General features: G+C 37.1%; 1 protein-coding gene across 3 annotated transcripts in view; it reads left to right on the forward strand.

Moving 5' to 3' along the window:
• KDM7A (lysine demethylase 7A) overlaps window positions 1–23,901 on the forward strand; it is a 63,054-nt gene that overhangs the window by 33,954 nt on the left and 5,199 nt on the right. For 2 of the 3 annotated variants that reach the window (XR_011147992.1, XM_069003185.1), the window contains exons 5-19: window positions 703–844; window positions 1,104–1,290; window positions 3,228–3,390; window positions 6,033–6,120; window positions 6,858–6,964; window positions 9,168–9,259; window positions 12,278–12,367; window positions 13,242–13,451; window positions 14,879–15,003; window positions 15,513–15,670; window positions 18,814–18,911; window positions 21,168–21,316; window positions 21,453–21,661; window positions 22,006–22,091; window positions 23,189–23,465. Coding sequence is in view for 2 of the 3 variants with exons in the window: in XM_069003185.1 (XP_068859286.1) it covers window positions 703–844; window positions 1,104–1,290; window positions 3,228–3,390; window positions 6,033–6,120; window positions 6,858–6,964; window positions 9,168–9,259; window positions 12,278–12,367; window positions 13,242–13,451; window positions 14,879–15,003; window positions 15,513–15,670; window positions 18,814–18,911; window positions 21,168–21,316; window positions 21,453–21,661; window positions 22,006–22,091; window positions 23,189–23,465 (2,181 nt within the window). In the remaining variant the exon portion in view is untranslated. The remainder of the gene's footprint in view (window positions 1–702; window positions 845–1,103; window positions 1,291–3,227; window positions 3,391–6,032; window positions 6,121–6,857; window positions 6,965–9,167; window positions 9,260–12,277; window positions 12,368–13,241; window positions 13,452–14,878; window positions 15,004–15,512; window positions 15,671–18,813; window positions 18,912–21,167; window positions 21,317–21,452; window positions 21,662–22,005; window positions 22,092–23,188; window positions 23,466–23,901) is intronic. The other variant, XM_069003186.1, reaches the window with a different exon arrangement.

Below are 23,901 nucleotides of genomic sequence, written 5' to 3' on the forward strand. Positions count from 1 at the left end.
CAAGATGATACAAACTTGCAGTCTTAAAGCAAATATGTTTATAATGTACATCTAGGCCTGTTTCCAGCATTCCAGAATTAAGTGTCAAATTTGGTCATTGTGTAGCTAAATGATCATAAACCAATGGCTAATACAGTGTTGTTGTTAGTCTTTGGCTTGTCTAGTTCTCTAAATGTATCACTTCAGAATACACGGTGTGTAACCCCCTCTGTTGTCATCAGAAATGAATCACACCCCGATAATTATTCAGTGAAATTACTGCTTATTTGCAAGTTGTGCATGTATGTAAGGAAGGTAGGGGTTTGGTGATGGTTGAAAGGAAAAGTGAGGAAGAGATCTGCCTTGATAAGTTTCTCCATGCTACTCTTAGCAATTGCAGCCATAAACCAAATTTGTTTTTTTTTAAACAGATGCAGCCATTCTATACTACTCTTTCTTTTTGGTTAACCCCAGGAAAGGGGGTTATTTTAGAGTGGGATTTATTTTTAGAGTGTTTTCAGTTCTGTCCATAGTTGATTATAGTAATTAAACTTAATAAAAAGTTGGTTTATACTGATCTCTCTTCCAAGAGAATAATGATAGTATTGGAGTTTTTCAGTAGAAATGTTTTAATAAAGACTGGGAAAAAGTTAATTTTCTCTTAAATACCTGAAATGTCTTTTATCTGTGATAGCCTTAAAAAAGTCATCCTGTTTTTCACAGGTGGTGACAAAGTGATAGATGTCATAGATGTAGCAAGACAAGCAGACAGTAAAATGAAGCTCCATAATTACATTAAATACTTCACAAATCCTGACCGACCCAAAGTATTGAATGTGATCAGCCTGGAATTCTCGGACACAAAGTGAGTATTGACTTCAATTCCTTGAATGTAGGAAGTAGCTTTCACTAAGCTGAATATTATGTGTAGGAATATAATGCCTGTAGTGGGAAAGACAGGAGGAGGTGTACTTTATGTAGACAGCTACTGTGATGTAATGTGGGTATAAAACATATTTATTAGTTCATAAGTAGTGTCTTTGTAGGAAGCTGTCATTTCAAAAGACATGTGCTTACTCCTGTTTATATTAACACTTCTTTTTTGTTTGTTTGTTTTTTAAAAGGATGTCTGAATTAGTGGAAGTACCAGACATTGCCAGAAAGCTTTCATGGGTGGAAAATTATTGGCCAGATGATTCTGTCTTCCCTAAGCCTTTTGTTCAGAAGTATTGCTTAATGGGTGTCCAGGACAGCTACACTGACTTTCATATCGATTTTGGAGGAACATCGGTTTGGTACCACGTTCTCTGGGTATGAATGCTTCTTGGTTTACAGAATCACAGAATATGCTCAGTTGGAAGGGACCCATCATGATCATTGAGTCCAACTCCTGGCCCTGCCGAGGACATCCCAAGAGTTACACCGTGTGCCTGAGAGCAATGTTCAAACGCTTCTTGAGCCCTGTCAGGCTTGGTGCTGTGACCCCTGCCTTGGGGAGCCTGTTCCAGTGTACAACCACCTCTAGGATGACTATGACCATATGAAGCAAAAGTTATTCAGTGTGTAGCCTTCTGTTGTGACATTATCACCTACATGAAATTTTGTGCTTCCAACACTGAGGGAGGAACTTGAAAGTGAATTGCTGGTCTCTGGTTTTGCTTGGACAGGAGCCCTCTTTGCTGCGTTAAGAACTGGCTGGATGGCCAGGCCCAGAGAGTTATGGTGAATGATGCTGCATCCAGCTGGATGCCAGTCACCAGTGGTGTCCCTTAGGGGTCTGTGCTGGGGCTGGTTCTGTTCAATATTTTTATTGACAACATGGATGAGGGTATGGAGCTTTTCATTAGTAAATTTGCAGATGACACTAAGCTGGGAGCATGTGTCGATCTGTTGGAAGGCAGGAGGGCTCTGCAGAGAGACCTGGAAGGGTTGGATGGATGGGCAGAGTCCAGTAGGATGAAGTTTAGTAAGTCCAAGTGCTGAGTCCTGTATTTTGGCCACAATAACCCCCTGCAATGTTATAGGCTGGGGATAGTGTGGCTGGACAGTGCCCAGGTGGAAAGGGACCTGGGGGTACTGTTCAACAGCTGACTGAACATGAGCCAGCAGTGTGCCCTGGAGGCCAAGAAGGCCAATGGCATCGTGGCCTGTATCAAAAACAGTGTGTCCAGCAGGAGCAGGGAGGTCATTCTTCCCCTGTACTCGGCACTGGTGAGGCCGCACCTCGAGTACCGTGTCCAGTTCTGGGCCCCTCCGCTCAGGAAGGACATTGAGACACCTGAACATGTCCAAAGGAGGGCAGCAAGGTTGGTGAGGGGCTTGGAACCTACGAGGAACGATTGAGGGAGCTGGGGTTGTTTAGCCTGGAGGAAAGGAGACTCGGAGGTGACCTTATCACTCTCTACAGCTCCCTGAAAGGAGGTTGTAGCCAGGTGGGATCGGTTTCTTTCTCCAGGCAGCAACTGACGGAACAAGAGGGCACGGGCTTAAGCTGCGCCAGGGGAAATATAGGTTGGATATTAGGAAAAGGTTTTTCACAAAAAGAGAGGTGAAGTACTGGAGTTGTCTGCCCAGGGAGGTGGTGGAGTCACCATCCCTGGATGTGTTTAAAGAAAGATTGGATGTGGCACTCGGTGCCATGGGTTAGTTGAGGTGGTAGGGCATGGACTTGATGATCTTGGAGGTCTCTTCCAACCTGGTGATTCTGTGTGACTCTGTGATTTTTATGCTTTTATTTTAGCATGCTGTTGGTGACTTGTAGACTGTAATTGGTTGACTGATCACTTTAGTAGACTTGTGGGTGATATAGCAAGGTTTTAGTAGGAAAAAAAAATAATTGCATGAAGATCATTGGCCTACTCAATTTTTTATTCTTCTCACAAATTTGACCACGTGTACATCATAGAAGTGGCAAAGTGGTTTCATCTTACATTTTCTCATTTGGTAGGTGTGTGCATATCCATAAATTATTTATGAAATCTGGAGTTTTTTATACTCCAGTGAAAAGTTTTGCTTGGTTTGTTTACTTCTTTTAAATCACAAGACACCAACTGGTTCATGTGCTGTGTCTAAGCTCTTGGTGGATTGCAGTTGTGAGGCACTGGGCTGGGAGGCCTGAACATGCCATAGTGGGAAGATGGAATGCTTGCCATTTTGGTCAATCTGTTACTTCATTAGGAGTGACTCAGAGGTTGTAGTGTACCTCTAAGAGAACATTAATTTATTTATTTGATGTATTTGTCTAATAGGGTGAGAAGATATTCTATTTGATCAAGCCCACTGATGAAAATTTGGCTCTCTATGAGTCCTGGAGTTCATCTGTCACCCAGAGTGAAGTATATTTTGGGGACAAGGTTGACAAGTGTTACAAGTGTGTTGTGAAGCAAGGACACACTTTATTTGTTCCAACAGGTAAGATTTTACTCTTACTATTAGGACTTAGCATGTTTAATCACCAGGAATTATGAATATAATAAAATAATTGCATTATCAAAATTTGGTATCCTCTAAAATTATGGATGAGAGAATAATAAAAAATTAGAAATTTAGATTTTTCAGAACAAGTAATTAGCTTTTAAGATTGGCTGACAGTCATAACAATTATCAGGGAACCAAAGGGTATTTGTTACCCAATTAGAAGACAACAAATTAAAGTTTAATTTGATTATCGGGGAAGTAGATCCAGTTAATAGAGCACAGATTGTTCACTATTTGGTAAGTATCCAGACTGAACTCTTATTCAATTTTATAATACAGTTTTATTTTTACAGATTTCAATATTGCAAGGCCTACTAGGCATAATTATTACAACAACATCACATAAACTTTTTATGCTGTAGGCTAGAGTATTAAAAATACAAGTTGGGTGTTTTTTTTGGTTTGCTTTTGTTGTGAGAAAGGCCAAAACAATTCAACTTCTTTATTAAAGAAGAAAACACAGAAAAATCCTTCAAACTAAATACCCCACCCTACCCAAACTCCCAAATACTATAAACTTACAAGTCTTTAATAAATCAAACCATATTTTGCCAATAAACTGACTGCCAGTTTTTTGTATTTTTGCTTATCTGACCTATCCCTATAAATGGTTTTTATTATTTTATTATTAAGAATTTGTACTGGTGCTGTCTTCCCCTGTTTTTGGGGAAAGAAAGCTTTAAATGCATGGAGCATGAAAATGATTTACAATTCTACTTGTGGAAGAAGCCTTGAAGATTATGTGCAGTATGTTATTCCATCGTGCACTTTCTAGACTACTGCATTTTTCTCATAGCTCAGTTCTGTACCTGTGAGGTTCAGTGTTTACTGTTCTAGTTTGCAGCTTGTGCAGAATAAGTACTACCTGATGAGCACCTCTGTGTGCTCTTGACATTCCTGAGCAGCAGAGCTTTTAAAACCATGTCTTTCTGGCAAGAGATGGCATTAATTATCCATGTATGTAAGTTCATACATTTATGAACAAAGAAAGCAGAATTATAGAATGAAGAACTTTATTGTGACTCACAGAAAATAGTTACTGCTTTCTCAGTAATCAGCTGCATCTGAGCTCTCACTGTATTTCAGCATGTAAACACATAAAAAAATGATACTTTCAAATATAAATGTGTCTACACATGTGCATGTATGTGTATGCACACATTCATATACATATGATGGAATACAGTGTAAGAACCAATAAATTAAACCAGGTTTCAAGCCAAGTGTTTAAAAAAATTGGAAATTGTGTAAGACTGAGTAAAGACTTTGAAAAAATCCAACTCTGATCTTTGGTGGAAACCACTTGCTGTTTCTGCTTGCACTGATGCTAGAGAGTGTCATAATTATTTTATAATCTTTGAAATATATTCAGAGTAGTTTTCTGATCTAAAATTTATCTTGCATGTAGGTGAATAGCATCTACTGGGAGGCTCTTTAGAGTTATTTAAGTATTATTCAAGATATGCTGTGTGGTCTACACCAAATTTTCATTCCTTGTTATGTAGACCTTGATCAAAAGTGTAGCATAAAAATAGCAAGAAGGAATGTAAAAAAATCAAAGCCTTTAGTTGATGCAGGTATACCATAAAACTGTTCATTATTAGCTGAATTAGGATTGTATGCTAGTTTGTAATACATAGTTGTTTGTGATTTGGTCTGATCTTTTCTCTAATTGGGAAGCTTCCTGTGTTTGTTCATCTTGCCTGCACTCAGTGAAGCCATGAAGTAGTCTGCAAATGTCTGGCCAAGTCATCTTGTGTCAAAGGTCATCTGTAGGCATGCAAAATCAGAAAAAAGATCTTGACAGAAGAAAGTCTACTTGTAATTTATTTACATTAGAGCTCCACAGTATAAATTTCACGGATAACTTTTTTTAATCAGGAAGCTCGTGTAATGTGTTCTTTTGTGTACTTAGTTGAAATTATCCAGTAGTAATTAGCTAGATCGATAGCATGATGTTGGCCATGCTTTACCAAGTTGAATAGTGGATTTTATAAGGACAATATTTCAATTATGTGACAAATTTTATAGAGTGTCTAGACTGGGTTTTAAACTGATCATAATTTCAGTTGACTTAGAATGACTGTATTTAGAAAATTTGTGGGACCACTTCTGCATTTCTATTTGAGAAACTTCAGTATTTCTAAATGACTTTATGTTGTGCAAACAGCCCAGTTACTGTAAGCAACATGCAAATATTGAAAGACATATAATTTTATTTTTATGACTTGATCTTTTGTTCATTATATTTTTCTCCTCCTGAGCTGTTTGTATTTGTGGATTGGAGTGAAAACTTTAGGAATTTTTACTTGAAAAGTTGGCTTTGCATCCTTACCTCCCCTCCCAGTGGTAAATGTTTTAAGCTTCACTTGTTCAGAAAATTACAGTTCCACCAGATTTCTGAAACACTGTAGTTTACATGTTGTTAAAATTTATATTACTTGTTCCTAGCACAGAATACAAATTCATTTGCTTTTTTTCCTTTCAGGAACAGCATTTTTACTTACATGTGTATTTAAAAGCAGTCTTAGAATAATTCATACGTATGTATTAAGTTTCACAATCTGTCATTTCAGGCTGGATTCACGCTGTGCTCACATCTCAGGATTGTATGGCTTTTGGAGGAAACTTTTTGCACAACCTCAACATTGGCATGCAGCTCAGGTTAGTCTCAGCTCTTCCTGTACTTTTGCCCCAGTAAGTAGGATATTCTTTTCATAGAGATTTTTCTTCATGCGCTTAACCAGGATCAAATTGGTACAGGCTCTTTAACAGACAATAGTGGCATTTTCAGTTAGAATGTATCAAGTACATTCCCTTATTTTACTTCTGCAAAGTTTGTTTCAAAAGCAAAATGAAGGCTATGCAAGAATTTAAGTGACTAAAAGGAGGGAAAAAAAAAAGAAAAAACTCTACTTTGGAGATTAGTGTAAGTGAGTAAAACAAAACTAAGCAAGCCCAGGTGTGCGACACTGAGTTGAAATGAGCATCCTCAAGTCAGCATTGCTCTAAGGGCAGCTGTATTTAGTTTTTGTCCAAGATGTAGAGCTGTCTTCTAAACATATTGTTTTTATTTATTACAGTGGAATCCTGATAAAATTCCATCTGTTAAAAGATCACACATTGGGTTTGTATCCTAGTTTTATGAAGTCCAACTTTATTCTTAGAAGTGCCGCAGTCAAACTTGATAAGGTCAGAGCCTGAATGAGACCAGAGTTCAATCTTGTCTGTGGTCTTGTTGGGGTTTAACTATGTGGTACTTGACTTCTTTTATTTATCATGGCCATGGTTATTTTATTTCATTTTATTTTGGACATTGTGTCAATTTAAATGATTACATAGTTGAATAATGAATCTGATAATTACAACATTCATGTTTTGTAATATTTGCATTTATTCAGGTGTTATGAAATGGAGAAGAGACTAAAAACCCCAGATCTTTTCAAATTTCCTTTCTTTGAAGCCATCTGTTGGTTTGTGGCCAAAAACTTACTGGAAACATTGAAAGGTAATGCTTGTTTTCTTTTAAGAGATGCACATGTATCTGCTTTTATAATTCTTTTTCTCCTAAGTGATAATGGACCATGGCATTAGTTTTTTTTCTCAGGCTTCTTTCATATCAGTTAAGATCTTTTAATGTCCTTTAATAGCCTTTCCTTTGAGCAAATGGTTCTGTGAAATGATCCCACTAACTTACATCTATGGATTTCTTCTTGGTGGCTTCACAGCTGAACAAAGAAGTTTTCTTGCACTTCTACAAATTATCTCTTCTCCTTTCAGCAAATTAAAGCCTTGAACACCACTTGTTTCCTAAGTGAGCATTTAAGGTCTCGGGGTGAGCCTAGAGAAACTCAGAAATCTTGCCAAATAGAACAAACTTGCAGAAAATTTTTCCTTCCAAGAAGAGTATTTTTATCTTGAAAGCTTGCGTTGAGTTGTCTCATTCATGCATATTTAGTGTTTACAAACTCGTCAGAAGACACAGGAGCTGTGTTCCTGCTGGAAAAGCAGTGGAACACGTATGTTTCTGTAAGATCTAGCTAACTATACACTGTGTCTGTTTGCCCCACTCTTCCCCCTCCCCTTTTTATCCCATGACTCCTTGAGTCCATAGGCTGGGAGCCTCTTATGGCTTGTGTTTTAGGGGAGGGCTGTGAAGCTTATTCTCATGTTATGTTTCATCTTTGGTTTAGCAGATGTTTTGTTGCTGAACAATGCTCTGACCTATCAACTCATCATAAAAAATAACAATTGATGTTTCTGTGGCTAGAGTGAAGGTTATATTGGATTTTGGTATCAAGACTCACATGAATTAGGCATTTGCTAGTCAGAATCCATTGTTTTATGAATAAAGGATGATGCTAGTTTGGTTGTATTAGGGTAATGGTGATGTCCAACTGTTAGCAGTACTTTATATGAAATTCAGGTCAGTAAGGAAAATCAGCACAGCATGTCTTCCTGGTTCTTTTCATAAAATGGTAGCAGGGTCACAAACATTTTGATTGTGACTTTTTGCTGGCAGAAAGTGTTTCATAATAAGTATTATTGCATTCACCTAAATTATTTTTCTTAATTCTTGGGGTTTCAAAATAGGCAATTTGTGCTGTTGTTAATGCATCCTGTACTCATTAATTTGAATTACTTTCAGTTCATGCAGTTGTTTCTATTGCATCTAAAAAATTCAGCCTGTGGTACTGCACTGTATTCTTAAAATTTTATCAACTGAGTCAGCTAATGGGCAGGAAGGTTTCTGCTGCCAGTACCTCTCATACCCTTTAACAAGTAGGAGGCCATTGAGAGAAGAACAGCTGTTTACTCACAGAACTTCCTTTTTCTGCCAGCTTCCTAATACATTATCCATGAGAACGGTGTTTTATTAGTGTATTCTTTTAAGGGAATAAAATGAGCCAAATGGTTCTAGTGTTGATCCATTTGCTACTGACAAGTGGAAATATTTGTCAGGAACATGAGGAAAGGTTTTAATCTACTTTTGTCTGTTTATGGAGGATTTGTCTTTTCTCTACTTTTTTTACCCCCATGAAGCAGAAGAGAGAGTGAAAAGGAATTGCAATTGCTTGGGAACACCATCTTCCTTCACTAAGAAGAGAAGCTTCTGTGGCAGAGTGGTTTCCACCCCCTGTCCCGTTTGATTTTGGGAGGAAGAATGATGTAAACCATATGAGGGGGAACTGTGATAATTGGAAGGGTGACAAAAAATGTTTGGGAAGTGGAAGTATGCTAGTGTGAGCCATTTGCACATGTATGGCGATAAGCAATGCAAATTCTAATTTAGAGATACATCCCACATCCTGCTGGTCCCCTTTGACTAAAATATTTCTCAATGAAATAAAACTGACTTTTTTCTTCAAATGTTATTTTTCGTTCTGTATTTTAGATCTGTGTTCTTTTTCCCTAATTGACCTTCAGTATGTTGTAAACTAACCCTGATTCACACAAGAATAAGTTAAGAAAAGGTTTTATGTAGAAGCACTTTAGGGTTGGATTTGGTTTTTTTGTTGTCATTCTTGTTGTTACAGTATGCATGTAAATGCAGGATGTCAAGTTGCATTTGCTTGCACAATTTTTCCTTTACTGTGCTGTTGCACAATGGCAGCTTTATTGACTGAAGGGTAGAAGAAGAAGGGTAGAAGGGTAGACTAAAGGTCTTTGCTGTTAGTGTGTTTCTAAATTGGTTTCTGTATCCTTTTTAGAACTGAGGGAAGATGGTTTCCAGCCTCCAAGCTATTTAGTGCAAGGAGTGAAGGCTTTACTTACTGCTTTAAAGTTATGGATGAAAAAAGAAGTAAGTATAAGTGATTTTGTTTGCTATTTTAGTGAGCTCTGTTTTGATTTAGAACTAAGTGAAGGTCTATGCCCTTTTAAAGTTTATTTTTATCTGTTAATGAGTACTGAAAAAGTCTGTTGAAAGTATATACTGCTGATTTGGGGAAGAATCATAATGACAATTTTATATTCCATGATGCTAATAAAGTCTAATAGACCATTTAATAAGCTCAAGTATTGTAGCTGATTGAAGTAGAATCTTGCTTTGCCTCAGGATGGGATAAGAATGCCAGAGGATAAGGTGATAAGGTGGGGCTTTTTCTAAGAAATGTGTTTATATAGTCAATTAACCCTAGGCTGAGGCAGTGGAGGGATGGAATGCCATGATGTTCAGCTTCTTCCATTCATGTCAGGGGTTTGGAAAGCACATTTCAGCTACACCTGCTGAAGAGTAGGTTTAGATTCAGATTGAGGAATATTAACTTCAATTGAATACTGTCCTTGCTCAACATTGATTGACTCTTGTAAAATCATAAGTATGCCATCAGTGCTGGCTTTGCTGGTGCTCTTCTCTCCAGGAAAGCTTGTTTGCTTTGGCACAGAACTGGCTCTGGTCTAACTCCATTTGTTTTTTCATGTGTCTGTGCTAATAAGCCCTCTTGGAACTGGTGCTCCTGGGAAGTGCTGTTCACTGACAGGCAGTTTGGTTCTTACTGAGGGTATTAATTCTGCTTTGTTGCTGCCTGGGATGATTTGAACTGGCTCTTTGAGATCTCTTTGTTCTTTCTGGCCACAAGTTCTACTTGTAAAAGAACTTACTATACAACACTTATGATAATTGCACAATGCTGCATCCAACAGTATGAGCTTTGTGGTAGTGAACATGAGGTGCAAATGCAGAAATGGTTTTTATGTGTGGAATGTGCTAGGGTCCAGCCAGTGTAGCACTACTGATCCCAGATGAAGCTCTGGTGGCCCTCTGAGTTGGTTCTCCAGTATCTCTTGGTCTCTGCTGTTCAGAATGAAAGCTTGCTAATGAGTAATGTAGTAGTGTTTACAGGATGCTGGGCCTAAGCTGTTAAACCATGTGTGAATCCAAGCTATCTCTGCATCTGTGGCATGGATAATAAGCAAGCTAAGTGATCAGGCTACTGAACTGAGATCAAACATAGCCTATATAAATCCTTATTGTGATTTGAAATTGGATTCGAATTCCTTTTTTCTAGATTGCTGTAGCATTTGTATACTGTTGTAGCATTTGTATACTGTCTAGTAGCCCACGAAGTATTTTGATTAATACTTCATGTGGAACGTGATACGTTTTCTGCTTTTCTGTGGAAGAGAAATCAATTGCACTTGCTGCATTCTGAATGCTTGTTAATGAGGCCTGTGAGTATTCCCAAACCACTGGATGAGCAGACACACCCGTTGTGGGTGTCACCCCAAGACAGTGAGGAAAGTGCAGAGCATCAGTGATTTAGTCACAGTGCTGTCTGCTGTCCACCAGCTGTCCTGTTTCATACCCTGCATCCATCTTTTCTAGCTACTGCCTTGTACACGAGCCAGTCCTGTCTGTGCAGCAGACCTTGTGTGTGATAGCTTTGTAGCTTAGGCAGGTGAGGACAGGAGGAGCTTTGTACATTGCTGCTTGGTCTGCTCATGCTGAGGATTTCAGGCAGTTTCTGAAAAAGGAATGACAACTACGTGCTCCTCAAATGAGAACCCTACTCATGAGGTTTCACATTTGTGTCATGGAGTATGTCTTTCCAACGTAGGTGAATTGTCTTAGAGGATTGTTTCGTGCCACTTTCTAGAGAATTTCAAACTCATCTTCTTTTGAGAGAGGGAAGTAGGAAGGATTGGATGATCCTAAAATGACCAACAACTTGATGGAAAAATTATACGGTTTAGTGACAGAGGTGCTGTTTTCTCCAGGGTGAATGTGTAGAGGTGATACATTCAAAGAATGAACAATGGTAAATAATAGCAGCTGATTTAATCTTCCCTGTAGAATTAGAGGCACTGAAATGAATGATTATATCATGATTGTATGTTGATGTTGGGTTTTTCTGGGAGGGGGAGAAAGCATTTGTTTTAATGACTGAGAGGAAGCCAGGTTCAATGAAATGCACATACAGTATTGAATTGCTTCTAGCAATCATTTTGCTGTTGAATCTCATTTTTGAAATGTGGCTAGCTGGAAGTGTTTGGGATGTTTTTCAATTTAAATAGTTGATTACAGGAATTCATGTCGGTCATTCTAGCTTGTGTGTTAAGTGATGTTTTATCTGTTTAATCCTAAGTAAAAGTGTTTTGAGGGACATTTAAACTACATACAAAATATTTTTTGCTAGATCTAACTGTAGAATGTTTGGATTTTTGTTGTGTGTGTGTATATATATGAAATCTGTCTCTGATATGGTTTCAGAGGATTAAAGAGAACATAAACTCTTACAGCTTTCTACGTTTTTTTTAATAAGAAATGGGTATTTTTTCTGAGTTGCATTTTCCAACCTACTACATTATAAATAAGCTAAAAAGGTAATTTGTAGGAATTAGATGTCAGGAAGATGTCTCAAAATCTGCATCTTGGTTACTCATGATTATTCTTGATTTGCTCTTGAGATTTAATTTTTGTTGGGGTGAAATTGCCTTAGTCTTAAGATGTTTTTAAAGTTGTGACTCTAATGAATGTCAGAAGTATTGTTCTATACTGACCAAGGTAAAGGAAAAATAGGTGATTACTGTACTGAGGGTAAAAAAAAAATTAAGTGGCTGTCAGCATGGCTTTGTCTTATCTCTTCTTTGGATTCTTGGAGATGTTGAGGGATATCTGCTGACTACTAAAGCTTGGACTGGAAGCTACTGTGTATGTGTATCAGTCCTGGCAGTTTGCAGTCATTATTACAGAAACGAATCTGCTTTTTCTTTTACTTTTATTTTTTTCCCTTGTAGTTTTATTTCATACTATTTTTGCTTTTATCTGGAAAAAAAACCCAAAACAGCTAAGTATCTTTTCTTCCCCCTTTGCATACAGCTTGTAACAGAACATGCCTTTGAAATTCCAGACAACATTAGGCCCGGGCATCTCATCAAAGAGCTCTCTAAAGTGATTCGTTCTGTAGAGGTAAGAACGGAGGCAACCCTACGTAAGCCTGCAGGAAATAAATCTTTGAATCAGGGAACTCCATAGTAGTTATGCTTCTGTTTGACCATATTCACCTTTTAATTTATTTAACATTCATTTAATAATAGAACATCAAGAGGAAAACTGTTGGGAACACTTAAGCTATGGGTATTTCAGATAAAGAAAATGAAGAGAATGGATAGCGAATGCTCTATGTATTTTTTGTTAATTTTTAGATTTTAATGGTGAAATCAGTTGTAGGTTAGTATTTCTAAAATGTAGTTACTTATAACTACTTAAAATAAATACTGTTAATGTGTTGTTAGAGATTTTAATCTGAAATTCTGTGCATATTCCATTCTCCTATTCACTTATTTGTTAGTTCTGGTCCAGTTGTCATCTCTTCTGCTCACTTTTATGTTTTGTGGCTGTTTGTTACATAGTCAGTGGGGGAGGGTTTCCCTTTCGTTTCGTTTTTTTTTTTCTTCTCTCCCATACTGGTGTTCTGCTCCTTTATTCCTCAGTGATTATTGATTCTTGAAAAATTCTCATATTTCCATGTGAAGAGAACTGATCTGAGGGGATGTGATCTGTTGTGTACAACACATGTCTATCCTATGCTGCCTTCCTGAATAAAACCTTGTGTTTTGTTGGCACTACTGTTGTGGAGTAGCACAAAAGCCTCAAATGGGAAAGAGGTGTGCAGTAGAACTAAACTTTGGACATCAAATCCAAATGAAAGATGTAGTATTTCTCTAAAAGGTCTTACAATTTTCCTTACATAATTTGCATTTAATTAGATTAATAAGAAGCAGCACTTAAACGTGTGGATTTATTCCTCTGAGACTATTCTGAAAAGTACTTTTAATTACAGGAGGAAAACAGCAAATTAGTTAAAACTCAGGGAATTCTTGGTGTGTCTCCAACTTCACGATCTTCACATGAGACAGCTTCCCCTCACCACTCCAGACGAAGGGTGAGGAAGCTGCGAGACCATGCTACCAAAACTCCTTCTAATCTGGACATCCTGGAACTCCACACTAGGGAGGTACTGAAAAGGCTGGAGATGTCACCATGGGAAGAGGCAAGTATTAAGTCATGTGCAAGGAAAAACAAAACCAGAGTAGATTTCTAATCTCTGTTGAAAAGAAAATGGTTTTAAGATGCATAGGAATACAGAGTAGAAGTCTTTGTCATATGAGATATGGATAGGTTTGGTTCTGGTTTCTTTTGATTTTTCCTGATAGGAATATCTCTTTTCCTTGATAATTTTTTTGTGGAGGTTCCTTCAACATTTTGTTTCTGAGGGTGCCCTGAATCCACTACCCACTTGAAGTACAGTTTTTGAATTAGGTCTGATGTTGTTGTCAAGTGGTACTTTTAATCAGTTCTGTGAAGGAAAGGGAACTTGGAAAGCCTTGACTTGGTGAGGCTCTGAGCCAGCTTGCTTCTCTGTGTTTTTACATAGCTGTTTCTTATAGTTCAGTTACTATGATTGATTAGCCTTGCTTTTTTGGTCATGTTCCTATTTCCTTTATTACTGTACCTACCTACCAGTAAGCCTCAGGCTACCTTTGGGGCTGAGGACTTTGTGGTTGTATTGCAAAAGTATCATGAGGCAAATGAGTGAAATGTAGTATCTTGAAAAATACTTTTTTTGAGGTTTGATGATGTTATTTCAAAGAACAGCAGCAGAAGCTGAAGGGCTAAGAGAATGGAAATCAGTAGCTTTCTGAGAATAAGAAATTATGACATATTTAGTTGGGACAGGATGGACTGTCATAGTGGAGATAAAATTATTTGGGTCCTCATGTTGGTCTTCATAACGCATGGAACAAGAGACATTCATTTAGCCCCTAGAGACATGAAGCTGAATTTAAAATTTACCACAAATAGTTAACCCATGCAGTTCATTGCTCCTAAACAAAAGTTTAGGAGTATCAGTCATTGTTCTTCAATGTAGAAATAAAAGGATCATTATGAATATGGATTTGTAAAAAAGAAAAATTATTTTACATGGTCCTAGTTTGGGACGTAATTGTCTTGCTGATTGCTTCAGAGTATATCTCAAATGTAAATTGCTTTCAGCTAAAAAAGTTCTGCTTATGGCAGGTTACTTTTCATACTGATGTTTTGCTGTGCTCTAAATCAGTTCTGAGATACTAATTTCAGAGAGCACATACCCAATCCAGGAGTTGCTGTAGCAGTTCCAAGCCTATCTTTCAGCTGGCCTGTCTCTATTGGTATTTCTCCAAAGGAAACATAAAAGGAGTATTGTAGGAAAGTTGTATTTTTTTCAGATGCTTCAGGAGAGTATAGATGGTTCAAGGAAGGAGAAGGTGCAGTCATCTTCTGAAGTTCTTTACATCCAAACATGTTTTGTCTGAGCTTTTTTCAGTTGGTTATCCAGGTGGTAACCATCCTAGTAATGAATTTGATCTTTTATGGAGTGCAGAAAAAAATTGAATTCATCGGAATAAATAATTAGCAAAATTGGTTTTACTTCTTTAGGATATCACAAGCTCAAAACTGAATGGGAGGTTTAACAAGCCGTTTCAGCCCTCTTCTACAGTACCTGAATGGAGAACAAAAGACAATGATCTTCGTCTTCTGCTGTCAAATGGAAGAATAATTAGGTATAAAGGATTGATTATGGATACTTTTTCCTGGTCATTATGGTCTGGAGTATGCTAATTGTTAATATTTCTCTTTGTAGAGCTCTAAGTTCTTACCAGTAAGTGTCAGGTTAGGAATACAGAAGGAATGTCTGTGTCTGCTGTCCCCTAGTGGAGCCACAGTTAGGGAGTGAAGAGGAAGGGGGATTCTTTGCATGTTCCTTTGTTACAGCATTTCATTCAGTTGGCTCAGTGGGGTCTGTACTGAAGGGAATGCTTCAAAGTAGAAAAAGTTGTTATGTATCTGTCTATTAGAGTGCCTCTCATTAAAAGTACTCTGGTGTTAAACTTGTATCTTTATGGAAATGACAGTTACATAGGAAGTAAATGGGAATACCTACAATTCAGAATGAAGAGATGAGCATAAGACAACATTACTGTTATATCTTGAGAGTGTGTTGTAAATAAGAAAAGGAAAACAGTTGCTTAAGGTTTTTGAGTAACATGACTTTTTTTTTTCTTGTGAGAAGAGACGAGAGACGTCCCTTTACAGATCGAAGTCTTTACACAGCAGATAGTGAAGATGAAGATGACAGGACAAGGTCGAAAAAGACAGCTGTTAAGGTAGAAGACCAGCCCTCAGGATGTGAAGGAGAAGGGAATGCAGATGCCCAGAAACCACTGAACAGTAAGATTGTCTCCAAGTCCTATCAGCTGAACATTTTGATGGCCTCAGTGAGGGTCTAACTACTGTTAGTTAGTCTGACTGAAATATTACAACATATGAGGAGGATAAAGAAATAAATTAGAGGAGTAGTATTAGAAGTTACACAAAACATTTCTCAAATATTATCTGTCCACTGAAGAAGCTAACAGGATAGAAATGAAAAGTAAAACTCATCTTTTTATGTTAGTGCTGTCTTGAATGCTATGGACAGCATTTTTCACAGTGGAGGTTTAATTGGCATTCTGAATGAGTATTTGTTACTCTATGTCTGCTTCATAATTTAAGAATGCTGATTTGATTTTGTTTTTAAAACCAAAATATACCTTATTGTGAAAAGCTCATCACATCATTTCACTGTAGAGAATGAAAGATCATATTTGTAGATAATTTTAAAGCTATCTTATACTTCACTTTTCCTGTTCCATTTGTCAATTTCATACTTGCTCATACAATTTTGTGTGTTTTACTAATGAATTGCTTTATTCCATACAAGTGATAAGACATAGTTTAGCATTAATAAAATCTTACACTTCCAACCTTTGTAACCTGCAAGGTTAGGAAAGAATTTAGGTAATCTGTAAAGCACTTTAATCCCACTTTCCAGTGCTTTAAACCATCCTTCACTAGGAACCAATCTTTTTTTGGTCTTTCTGTAGCCTCAAGCTCTCCTGCCAAGTGTTCAGCAGTGTATTAGTAAAGTATCAATATTGAATGCCTGTTGCCAGTGCCTACTTTTAACATCACTATCTGTGTGCAGATAGAATTAGTCCTTGACACAGCTGTTCAGCTCTCTGCTTAATTGTAGGTCACATGCTTTCACAGTAGAGCTTACAGGGGCTCAGGAGGTATGTACTAGGAAACTGAAGTCAACACTTAAAATAAGACTCCTCTAGAGACTTACAGTTCCCTGAGTTTCCTGGACAACAGTCCATAACATTTGACTCTGCTGTCAGCCTGAAAAATTATTTAATTATTTTCATTCATAAAGCAAACTATAATCCCTGTTGACTGTGCTTCCAGATGTCACAGAGGACAGTATTAAAAAACCTGCACATGAATGAGGTCTTTCTTGGGTATTCTTGAAACAACAGGGCAAACAGCTTGTTGAGTGAAGGCTTACTGTAGTGTTTTTCCACTTCCAAAATTAAACTAAGTAAATCAAACTAAATTTTGCACTTTAATCAAAGATTAAATCATACAGAGAAATAGTAAATTTTCTTCAAAGTTGTTGCTCTTATTTCATACAGAATGAATATGGCAGTGAGTATCCAAATGTATTAAATGTACTTAGAACTGGAAGTGAATGTTGAGATTGTTCTTCCAAAAATTGAGTGCTCAGGACTATTGCTGATATTTTTAATTGAGCATTGAGCGTCTTCAAACTTCCCTATTACCTATGTGTGATTATTTACCTTAACTGAGCCTCTAGGGAGAGGGGTAAGGAATTGTCTGCAGAGATTTCCAGAAAAGGAACTACCTGTTCCTATAACAGCTGCTGACTTCCATTGTTCTTTCTGGGATTGAGGCCAAGAGAAATATCCACAGACAGATGCCTTTAAACAGATCAAGCTCTATCTATCTTTGTGTGTCATGCCAAGATGATGGTTTTAAATGGTGACCCAGAGGTATCAGAGACACAAAGATCAAGTGCTGTCCTTTGTGTGCTTTGTGTGGATGAAGAGAAGGTGATTTGAGATTTTTCTAAATTCAGTGTCTTGGCCTGATCTCACAGATGATGACTGGTCTCATTCACCCAATTTCAGGAATATTCCTCTTGGTCTCTGAAGGCATACAGAGCCATAGATTTTCTTGGAAGAGACAATAGTCTAAAGGAAAATTCTTTTGAGCTCTAAAATTATATTTTCTGTATTGTTCATGCTGTTGCTTATCCTAGAATCTTGTTTGCCTTTTTGAAATGAGCCAAAGGCATGAGTTATCATCCCTCGGGTTGGTTTGAGCTGCAGTAGTTAAAAATATTAATTTTATTGTTGTATGTTGAGCAATACTTTATGTGGCTTAATTTCCTATACAATGGTGTTGCTCATTTAATGTGCTTGGATATTCCTCCTGGTTCTTTCTAATACTATCTTAAGTTCAGTTATAGTCTTCTCTAGCTTCTGGTCCCAGCTATTCAACTCACTTTCTGATAATAAGTCTCATTCTTAGCTTTCTTCTGACTCTGAAAATAATTACCACTGTGTAGTGTTTGGAAATCAATAATATCCCTTGAAATAAATTTGATGCCTAATTGTGATCTTTGCTACAGTCTTCAATAGGAGGAAACCTCTACTAGAATTGCACTGTACATAGGGTTACAGGTACATCCTTTATTCTTGCATAATTATGGTTAGGAAGAATTGTGTTCTGTTTATGTGGTTTCATATAAAACTATGCTGAAAACAAACCAACATTTCAATTTTACTTGTCTTCATTCCAGAGTTAATTTCTGATCTGTGTAGCTTTACGTTCAGCATAGTTTTGTATGAAACTATTAATCCTTTAAAAGTCATGTTTCTTTCTTTATCCCCTATTTTCTTGACACAGTCATAACTTTTTTTTATTCTACCTTGCTTTTCTCCAAAAAACTTGTGCTAGCTAGACTGCAGATTGTCATTTTTAACGAATTTGTACTTAATCCAGATTTTTGCCAGCAGCCTTGACCCAGGTATACATACAGCTCACTGGCCTTGAGCCTTGGAATCCAAACACTTAGAAATGTGTTTCCTGCTTGTGGTTCTTTGGGACAAATGCTGTCTTTTAAGGGTACAAGCTGTTGAGATCTGCTCTGATTCCAGCTGTACACAAAAGCAGAACTGCCCAAAGTGCTACCTCTGGAGTAGGTCCTCTGTGGGAGAGGAGAAACATAAGCTCCTGCTGCACCTGATTTCTCTTCCTGTCTTTATCTGCTCAGTTGCTTGAGGAGTCTATTAGATAACTCACTGTAGTTCTAAGCAAACTTGTGAACCAGATCAGTGTGTGCATTTGCCTTTGTTTACAGACTGTTAAAAACTGAATATGTGTTTCTTGGTTTTTGCTTCAAAAATAATTGTTAAATATTAATGTAGTGAGTCTCGTGTCTTATACTTTAATTCTTCTCTCTGCAGTGTTCTTTGAAAGTGTGAAATCAGAACTCAGGAATGGATCCTCAGAGTACTCTGATATTTCTGATTCAGAAGAATCTGAGCCTGATTGCACTACACAGGTACATCTAGAAAAAAGTCACAGAAATTAATGATGCAATTAAATGTAATTTTGCTCACGTCCTTCACATTTATCTGGTCAAAGTTTGTGTTAAAGCAGCAATGACAACGTATTCTTGTTCAGATTAATATCTCAAACAGTGTTCTGCTTCATTCTTAATTTATTCTAGTATTGAGAAAAAAGATGATAAGATATGCTATCCTGAGCCAAGTTTTATGATTTCATTGTCATTGGGGTGGGGTTGGCAGAGGATGAGCCCTGCTCTGGAACAAGCAAAGTCTGAGAAAAGTCAGATCTTAATTGCTTTATTTATTTCTTTAATAACAAGTCTAAATTTTATAATTCGAATTATGATTATCTCCCACACAGTTTCATTTTAGAGCATGGTTAATAGGAAATAATCTTACAGGTATTCAGTTTTATAAACAACCTGAAGTGGCTAAATCATATTCAGGTATTTTAGACTATTGGAAATAGATGGGAGTTCTCATTTGAGAATTTGAGGGTCTAAATTGTGGTGATTTCTTCAGAACTAAACAAAATATGAATGCACACGTATGTATAGATATTTACAAACATATTTTAATATAACTTCTAGAATTTAGAAATGTGTGTATATATCTATAAATACTTTAAGTTTTTTCATTTCATTCATTTTCATTGCAAATTGGGTTTGTACTTAGTAATTAAAATTTTTATTGTTTAGCAGTAAGGTGATTACCTCACATTTTTGTTTCATGCTTCTGGAAGGCTAATGCCTTGATCTTTCTTTTAGTTGTCAGCCTATTCTAAGACTTCACAAGAAGTCTTTAAATTCCTCCTCTTTCCATGGTGGTTGAGATTTTTTTTTTTTTTTTTGATACTTGATGTCTTTCATCAGTACCTAATCTAGATGTTGGAATAAGTGATAGGAACCTTCTGGTTTCCTAAACTATATTGCTAGCAATTTTGGCTCACAAGGTTTCCTTTTCTAAGACAGAATCAGTAGTTACTCGGAAGTGATGTATTTTATCTTCACAGGAGAATGTTTTATACTTATGCTATACTTACTCTCTTAGTTCTTTCCATATTCTCCTGCTTTTTAATTTCTGATAGTATCCAATGGAATAACTTTTCTGCATGTTTAAATTTGTCTTTTGTAATGACATATCCAAAATTAATTCTCTTGGTAGCACCTGTCAATCCTTTTAACGTTTTTATATTGTACTGAAGATGATCTTAACAAAATAATACCTTTTTTACTAACACTGAATCATAGTTATAATTTAATTGCCCATTTGTGTCACTTTCTAAGGGTCAAAGATTAGGAAGCTGCTCATGTGAATGAAACTATTGTATAAAAATGCCTCTTGGTGATAAAATGCACTTCATTCATTCCAGTTCTGTTTTTGATGATGAGGCTAGTGATGTCAGTCTTTAAGGATTAGGACTGCTCCATGTTCTGCTCTTCTGTTTTCAGCACTTCTGTTGAGTGTCACATATATTCCTTGGCTTGAAAAAAAAAATTGTGATGTTCTCTGTACTTGTTGAAAATAGATTAGTGTGAATTACCAAGATGGAACATATGTACTGTAGCCCTTGCTTCGTGTAAAGGCATATTGAGTCACATATGGTTGCTCCACCTTTGAGAAGCTCCTGCCCATACAAGCTGTAATCTCAGCAGGAGCTGAAAAGCTCTTTCATTCATGAAATGAGGCTGTGCCTCTGTAAGAGAGGCAACAGCTGTTGTGTCTCTGTTCCTGCTGTGTTCTGGATTTACCTGAGAGCATCTGTCATTCATCAGAGATGGTGCTGTTGAAAGTTACATTTTGTGAGAGCAGGAACCAGAAGCAGTTTTCTGGGGCAGAATGTGTCCTGTTGTATATAATAGGCATCAATTCTGTCTGCTGCTCGGAACCATACTTCTGTGGTTTTTCCCTGTACTTTGATATTGAAGATAAGAATAATTAATGCTCTCATTAAAGAGAATGCAGTGATTTGTGTATGGTGTAATGTGTGGTGGCTTGTAAGAAATGGATTTTGGAGATGCTTTCTATATTGTGGAATATGTACTTATCAGTATTACAAAATTTGGATGTACAGCATCTCAGCCACTATATTCAGATTAACTGCATTCTGGATACTATAAGAATATTTATATTTATATAAATAAAAAAAAAGTTGGACCTCAAAGCTTTTGAATTCTTCACTTAGTATAAAGTAAGGTAGAGTCTCCACTTAGAAGGTCTGGTGACCATTCTGTTTCCTCTTGTTTCAGCAGAAGGATTCCTCCACAGAGGAGTCAGAAAGCTCAGGTGAAGAAGAGAAGCAGGAAGTAACATCAAATGTCAAAGAGGAATCTAAGGTCACAAGAGACCTTTGTCAAAATACCCAGAAGCCATCCAGAAATGAAACTCCCAGTAAAAAGTAAGCAGATGGTGGACATTTTTATAAACTGTTAGACCTTTTAGCATGTATTTATGGTTTTACTTTATAGCAATGTAAAAATCAGTTCTTCATAGGTTCTGTTTTGAACTGCTTACTACTACTTTGATTTTCCTAGGGAATGTCCTACCTCGACAAGTACAGAAGAAGAAGCTATTCAGGGCATGCTTTCTATGGCAGGATTGCACTATACTACATGTTTACCAGGTCATACTCAAAGCACAGACTGCACAAATAAAAGAACCTCTCTTCAGGAACACAGAAGCTACCCCAGGAGTCGGCATAAAGACATGAAGACATCTCAGAGCCACAAAACCATAGAATGTGGTAGGTATCTGAACTAACAACACTGCTGCTCCCTGCTCTTGGACACAGTGCTCAGAATAATCGCTCAAAGTTACATTTTTAGATTTGTAGTTATTAGATTAGTAGCTTTTAAATAAATCAGACTGACATTTAAAAATATGTGCTCTTTGGTTTTGCTTTGTTGTTGATTTTTTTTCTATAAAAAAGTAAATATTACTTTTGAAAACTGGGGCAAACTTAGCTTGTCATTAGAACACCCCTTCTAAATATTTCTGTCTAAAAGTTTTGTGGCATCCTTACAAGAATGAGAAAGTTGTGGCAAGATTGAAAGTATTAAAATTTAAGCTTGTTGTACTTCTCTTTAGGTAGGTCTGTGAAGGAGGAGGAAGGAGACTTGGGAACTTCAGCATGGACTAGACACCTGAACGAAGCTTCGAGGATTACCCCTCAGGTAAAGCAATACTTAAAACATACTGAACACATTTTTATAGGAGAAAAGATAATGAAATTTTAAGTACAAAAGGCATGGTGGACAGGTCTTTATACACTGTGTGTGTGACAGATACTTCTGGTTCTAGTAACTGGGTTATTTTTGTCATTAATTTTTTCACTGTTGTTGTTTTGAATTTTTGCCTTTCAAATTCTCTTCTCTCGTGGTGCCTAATATTAAGGTGTTCAGGGCAGTATCTTGAAAAATAAAAAATATTGCATTAAAAAAGTGTGGATTTATATTCATTCTAACTGGGGAAGCACTTTGTTGTTTATTCATTGTTACTCCCAACCAGAACATCAGAACAAGTGGAACATGTTGATAGTATGTATAGTAAAGATACTTGCTTAGGAAATTGGTACTGCCAAACTGATAGCTTTCAACAGCTAACAGGTAGGAATATTTTTGTTTTCTGATGTCCAGATGGAATCCTGCAAGGAATGAAAGATTGTGTGTGTCTTACACTCTGGACTTTTCTAGTATTTCTGAATTTCTCTGTATTAGAATAATTAATTCAATAGAACAACTGAAGTTGCAAAATTACAACCTTTAAATAGCAGTGTTTTTTAACGGCATGCTTTGTAGTGTTTGCTTCCTAGGAATATCTAACTACATGGTAGTTTGTAATTCCCAGTTTGTAATTCCCAATTTAGCATTTGTATTCTCATCAGCTGAATATTGAAAACAAATTACCTATTCAAGTAGTCAGTGGTTACGATATGGCTTGTTATAGTGGCTGGTTTAATCAAGAACAATTGCATTTGTTTTGGTCACTGCAAGCTGCAAACAAAACATAGAGAAATTGAGTACATTAGTATGTGTACTTAAACTGTAGAATTGCCCTTAGGTGCATATGGAAAAGCTTGCAGAGACTATGTTGTATGCTATCTTTAAGAGGTATCTGTACTGAAAGAAATGATGGACTCATAGAATGGCCAGATACTGGTGGAACTGAAACACCTGTTTCAAAGACACGGTAGTATAATTGAAGAAATTGGGGTGAACCCGTAGCCAGAAGCCACTAACTTGTACATTTTTTCTTCTCATTTCCATACTAGGATGCAAATAAAACTCACAAATCTATCAAGAAGGAGGGTGCATCAGAAGCCAATCTTAAGGTTCAGGAAAACAGAAGCATAGTCCACAATAACAGCTTGAGTTTTCAGCATGGCAAATACGCGCGAGACTCCAGCCTAACGCAAGGAGAATGTCAGCTGAGCGATGGCAGCCTTAGCCCTGACAGGCCCTATGGTGAAACGTCCCTGTCTGTACCACTGCACCCAACAAAGAGGCCAGCATCAAATCCACCCCCTATCAGCAACCAGGCAACAAAAGGTAATGCTTATCTCCATCCCCTTGCCCAAGTGGTGTGGGGAGGAAGGGAAAAGACTAAATGCAGAAACTGAGTAAAGGACAGGATTAGACCTTGAGGAAAAACACAAAGTGAGCATGCTGTAGACACTCAAATTTTGGCATAGAATATGGGGAGGTGGAATTAACAGAGATCTAACTGGCTTGAATCAGATTTGCTTATTGAGATGAAGGTTTAAAAGTTCTAACACTTCAGAAACAGTCTCATGAGCATACTATGTAGTTCTTAGTTTTTGGTTTATATTCTGTAATTTACTCAAGGGAATAGCTTGAGTAAAATTCAGGAAGCTCAGTTTAGGTTCTCCCCTACTACACCCACTGCCCTTCATAAGCTGGAAATATTTGTAAATAATATACTCATTTAATTTATGATAATTCTAGTCAGAGTTTGGGGAAAACA

The sequence above is a fragment of the Aphelocoma coerulescens genome, chromosome 1A (genome assembly GCF_041296385.1).
Source record: "Aphelocoma coerulescens isolate FSJ_1873_10779 chromosome 1A, UR_Acoe_1.0, whole genome shotgun sequence".
NCBI lineage: Eukaryota > Metazoa > Chordata > Aves > Passeriformes > Corvidae > Aphelocoma > Aphelocoma coerulescens.